Consider the following 6,000-nt stretch of genomic DNA (forward strand, 5'->3'; position numbering starts at 1 on the left):
CTTTCAGGGCAAGCTGGAAATGACGTTAGAGATTGTCAATGAGCAAGACAATGAAGAACGGCCAGCTGGACATGGCCGAGAAGAGCCAAATATGAACCCCAGGCTAGAGGATCCCAAGTAAGATTAATCACCTCTCAGATACTGAGAATATTAATATGTCTAAAGTAACTACTAAGATGTCAGAAGAGTCTTTTGTGCTTTATGCAGCCTTATGACCTCTTCATTTTGTGAAATGGTGGAGGTCAAAGATCATCTTCCATCACTAACGCAATCTATTCTCAAAAGGGTGGTTCCCCCAGGAAAGCTTAGAGAGGGTAAATCACTTTGGACCACTATTAGTCAAAGGGGAGGGTCGCTGAAATAATTGTAACTCTAGTGGACCTGATGTGGCCAGGTATTACATTTATGCCACATTCTGAAAGTACCAAGATCAATGTCAGGTGGTGGGCTCAGCATCCAGGTGCCCACCAAAATTTATCCCATATACTAAGATTGGTCATGTAAATGTTGAACCCATACACACACATTACTGTCTATAGGTTACATTGTATCCATGCATGTAAATAATATATGTTAAATAATTCTTGTTTCAGGCGCCCAGAGACATCGTTCTTTTGGTTTACTTCTCCATATAAGACCCTGAAGTATATCCTGTGGAGACGATACAAATGCATCATCCTTGTCTTCCTTATTGTCTTCATCTTGCTGCTGTTCCTTGGAATCTTCTTGTACTCGTTCCCGGTAAGATGCCATCAATGACTGTGGTGCAACAAGAAACTGGTGCCAGCAGTCATTTACAAACAACCATAGTCATATATGGAGATCTAACTCAGTTTGGTATCATATGTGCATGCCTCAAAAAAGAAGTCTAATAACAATATATTCAAACCAGTAATGAAGAAAGATAGGTGCCATGTTAATCAAATAAGTCCTCCTTCAAGAAATGGAACAGGCCACGGCGCTCTCGTCGTGCGCAGGAATAAAGCTTTTCCCCCTTTTTGTTTAGTTTTATGTTTTGGCTCGTTTTAGCTTGGGAAATGTAACCTCACTGTAAATATAGAGTGAATGAAGGCTTTACTTCTGCACAATATGTGACTTCTGTGGTCTACTCCATTGGGTATTTAGACCCTACAAAATATATTGGGATTTTTCACTAGTGCCCTGATCTTTCTGGTACAGTTAGTAAATCGCCATAGTCTGGAGATGGCTGACGCAACACATAGCTATAGACAGCAGGTGGGGAAGAGGGTGAGAGGACATATGAATTCTAGTACACAGGTTGCCTATCCAAGGAACCTTTTCAGTGCCCCTCTGGGGAAATCATTTCTATAATGCAAGTATCTTTGAGAACTGAAGGATCAGGCATGTTAAAATCCAGCCACTCGACCATTTTTCCCCTAACATCTTCTCATGCACATTAGGTTGTGGGTTGATCATGCTGAAATCAGGGGATTTTGCCAACATAACTCTAATGTGTATGGTCAGCTTCGGTTTTTCCCTGCACACTCCAGGGGAACTTCAGCATGGATCATTTCACGTGAATGGCACTGATTGCAGTTGGATGACCTCTGTGCAGGGACAACCAATCGGGGGCTTCAGCCCCCTTATTGTCAGGATCAGTGGAGGTCATAATGTGATGGCAACCAGTAGCGTTATCCAGATGGGAGTGCCCCTAAATTCTTTGTACATACCGGAAAAGCTATAGTTGCCGTATTTTCTAGGTATCATATACGGCACATGTGTTCTATGTATTGCACATTGTATTATTAGAGGACTGTTACCTCTTACAGAAATGAGCTATATTACACAATCTCTAACCCTGTGTACATTATATTGACTCCATCTGATCTTCTCCATCTGAAGCTGCTTTTTTGCCTCCTGGATTTTCAATTTCCCCATCTTACTCACTAGATGGAGCTTTTAAACCGGACACTAGAAGTGAAGTATATATATTCTAAAATACCTCATCCAATGTAAATTACGTGCTGCACACAACACACTCCGCACAGATCGACCATTGCTGGCCACCATTATTACGTGGCCTCCAAACCAATGGCAGTGGTACCAGGATAACAGGAGACACTGGTGCAAGGCTTTCGGTTGCAGACGTTCACTAGTTGTAGCCACAGGTTATCCGTGGTCTACTAAGGAGAATTCTCATATGCTGAAAATTCTAGTTTTGAGGACACCTTCAAGACTTAAAATGGTAAGGGCATAAGAAGATTAAAGGAGTTTCCTGGGACTTGCTCTTCTTGCAGTACAAGACCTCTTGCTACCACCTCTCCTTTCATTTCGTGCTGGTCAAGGCACCTTAGTTCCTCTTCCAGTCCAAGAGAAAAAACATCCTGTACACGATTTTCCCCCCAGTGTACATGCCATTATACTGTAGTGTGGTCTCGACCTTGTACGTGATGCCTGGCACATGCAGTCTTACTTCCAGTTCCTGCCCCTTTTAATGTGCACAAGCAGTACGACGTGACAATAGCAGTTAAAAAATTCAAGTTACATTTTTCACTCGCTAAGTGTCAAGAGGAGGATTGCTGCATCCACACACTGCATGCAATGGGCCCACCTGCCATGTACCAACAGGGAGGGGTGTCTTTAGAATACAGGGAGTACACTGGGCAGGCGGTGAATGGTGCAGCTTGGTGAACCAAAGCAAAGGTGTGAGAATCAGAGTCCAAAAAAGGATGAAAATTGAAACAAAAATTGGTAAAGCTGCTTCATTGATCAGTTTATAGTGTAGCACGATTGTCTTTTCCTAAATCCCGGAAAACCCCTTTAAGGGTACAACTACAGATTTTCCACTGAGGACTTTGCTACAGTTCTGCAGCAAAAGACACCACAAAATCTGCCCGTGTTGCATGCATATTTATAGCAGATTACTGGCAGATTTCATGCTGCGAATTGCAAAGTATGAAATCTGTGGTGGAGATCAGCAGCATGAATTGACATGCGTCAGATTTAAGAACAGGACCCAAACCAGTATGGTCATATTCCCTTCCTACTTCACTTCTACCATGAATAGTAAGCACAGAGAGTGACAAGTGTTGGGCTCTCCAAACCTGACATTGGCTTGTTGGAAAAACATGAACCAGCGCCACTGTACCATTTTAATTTCTGCTAAGGGATCATCTCTGTTCAATGCCTCTGCCATATGGTTCTCTATATCTCTACACAAGTGACATGAAGCAGGTCAAACGATGGTCCAAACACTTTCTTCCTTTATGTGGGCTACAGTAGAGTGCATACTGTATTACAGGGATGGACAACCTGCGGCTCTCCAACTGTTGTAAAACTACAACTCCCACCAAGCCCTGCTGTAGGCTAAAAGCTGTAGGCATGCTAGGAGTTGCAGTTTTGCAACAACTGGAGAGCCACACGTTGGCCATCCCTGCCGTATTAGAATTGGGTTTTGCTGAGAAACGTCTGAAAATATAAAAAAAAAATATCCCTAATACCATAGAGTGCTCTATAAACCCATCATCTAGGATCTCCTTCTATTGAATTGTAAGGTTCTGTACAGTCTGCTTTAGCGTCTGTGCTTGATAGACAGTCTCCACAGGTCTAGTCTTATGTCTATACTCATTTTTTGTCTTTCAGAACTATGCTGCTATGAAACTGGTGAAGCCATTTAGCTAAACTACTGCCGGTTGAGTGTGTGCTGAGCGCAACCTGGAGCCTCAGTCCCGGAAAGCCCTATGAGACTGTGTGCCGAATGTCTTATAGACATATACCCATGTTGCAGACGATGCACCAACCCTACAGCTACCAGTATTTATCATGATGCAAGATTCCTCTACGTTGCAAAATTTTGAATTGAGCAATGTCAAGCACCATCCCAGAAGCAGCATTGTGTGAGGAATCGGGATGAATGTAGTGTGCGCAGACCTATGCAATGTCCATACTGCCATAAAACTAGTTCAAGATTTTCTTGAAGTGATTAAAATGGCAACGTTTACCATACCTAATAAGGGGGTGCAAACAGAGGCTGCTAGACCCTGGTGGAAAGCCTCAACCATGGTCCATCATCTCGTTGATGACATCTTCGACCGTTATATGATTGAGTCATGTTGACCAGCATCTATATACAATATACAGATGAAAGTACTTGTATAGTACAAAGCATGGTTCCCTTATTGTGTAATTGGCATGCTAGGTCGTTTTGTCTTTGAGTCTTTAAAGCGTAGTCTCTTCTTATTGTCGCAGCTCTTTGCCATCTTTGCAGTCTCTAATACTTTACTACTGCCCCTTGGTCTAAAAAAAAACTCTATCCGTCCATTTAAGGTCATTTCTTGCCTTCATCCTGTTAAAACTGAGAATCAAAGAAGAAAAAAGTAATTTACCTTTTCCAGGAACTATATTTATTGGGGCAGCCAGTGAGCTTGAGGATTAGTAGTGTCCATGGATGTAGGTTAAAGCTGGCCATACACTTTAGGTAGCATGTTTGGCCAAGAACTATTCCTCCCACCAAACAATACACATGCACACTAGGCAATCCACTGTCAGATAAATATGGTGGTTGCTTATCTCCCTGAGAACAAAAGGATTGGGCATATTGAAACCCAACAGCCCCCCCCCCCTTAATACACATTCAATAGCCACCAAAATCATCAAGTTCGCCTAACAGTGACCTAATGTGCATGGCCAGCTTTAGCAGCAGTAACCTCCCCAGCTCCAGATCTCCACCAATGATACCACCAGGAGATTCTAGAAGTATGGCTGCTTCAATGTCTGACTTGTCCACTTAACATTTATGATGTTTCTGAATCTGACAGTAGTTGACAGGGATGCAAAAACTAATATAGACCAGTGGAGATCATCTTCTATGAGTTTGCCAACATGACTGAGAGGCATATACAGTCATGTGAAAAAATTAGGACACCCTTTGAAAGCATGTGGTTTTTTGTAACATTTTTAATAAAAGGTTATTTCATCTCCGTTTCAACAATACAGAGAGATTAAAGTAATCCGACTAAACAAAGAAAACTGAAGAAAAGTCTTTTCAAGATCTTCTGTAAATGTCATTCTACAAAAATGCCTATTCTAACTGAGGAAAAAGATAGGACACCCTTGCCCCTAATAGCGAGTGTTACCTCCTTTGGCTGAAATAACTGCAGTGAGACGGTTCTTGTAGCCATCTACCAGTCTTCGACATCGGTCTGAGGAAATTTTACCCCACTCCTCAATGCAGAACTTTTTCAGCTGTGAGATGTTTGAGGGGTTTCTTGCACGTACAGCCCTTTTCAAGTCACCCCACAGCATCTCAATGGGATTCAAATCTGGACTTTGACTTGGCCATTCCAGGACTCTCCATTTCTTCTTTTTCAGCCAATCTTTGGTTGATTTACTAGTATGTTTTGGGTCATTGTCATGTTGCATGGTCCAGTTCCGCTTCAGCTTTAATTTTCTAACTGATGGTCTCACATGTTCTTCAAGCACCTTCTGATACACAGTAGAATTCATCGTGGATTCTATGATGGTGAGCTGACCAGGTCCTGCTGCAGCAAAGCAGCCCCAAACCATGACACTTCCACCTCCATGCTTCACAGTTGGTATGAGGTTCTTTTCTTGGAATGCTGTGTTTGGTTTACGCCAAACATGTCCTCTGCTGTTGTGTCCAAATAATTCAATTTTGGACTCATCTTTCCAAAGAACATTATTCCAGAAGTCCTGGTCTTTGTCAACTTTATCTCTGGCAAATGTCAGTCTGGCCTCGATGTTTCTCTTGGAAAGCAAAGGTTTCCTCCTTGCACACCTCCCATGCAAGTTAAACTTGTACAGTCTCTTTCTGATTGTAGAGGCATGTACTTCTACATCAACAGTAGCCAGAGCCTGCTGTAGTTCTCGAGATGACACTTTAGGGTTTTTGGAGACCTCTTTTAGCATCTTGCGGTCTGCTCTTGGGGTGAACTTGCTGGGGCGACCAGTCCTGGGCATGTTGGCAGTTGTTTTGAAAGCCCTCCACTTGTAGACTATCTTCCGGACAGTGGAATGGCT

The 6,000-nt window shown here is 42.6% G+C and overlaps 1 protein-coding gene across 1 annotated transcript in view; it reads left to right on the forward strand.

Moving 5' to 3' along the window:
* DYSF (dysferlin) overlaps positions 1 to 4,909 on the forward strand; it is a 259,265-nt gene extending 254,356 nt beyond the window's left edge. The window contains 3 exon segments of the mRNA XM_044294645.1: positions 8 to 117; positions 594 to 741; positions 3,604 to 4,909. Of these exon segments, the coding sequence (XP_044150580.1) occupies positions 8 to 117; positions 594 to 741; positions 3,604 to 3,642 (297 nt within the window). The 3' untranslated portion in view covers positions 3,643 to 4,909.
* Positions 4,910 to 6,000: the final 1,091 nt, after the last annotated feature.

The sequence above is a fragment of the Bufo gargarizans genome, chromosome 1 (assembly GCF_014858855.1).
Source record: "Bufo gargarizans isolate SCDJY-AF-19 chromosome 1, ASM1485885v1, whole genome shotgun sequence".
In the NCBI taxonomy this organism is placed as follows: Eukaryota; Metazoa; Chordata; class Amphibia; order Anura; family Bufonidae; genus Bufo; species Bufo gargarizans.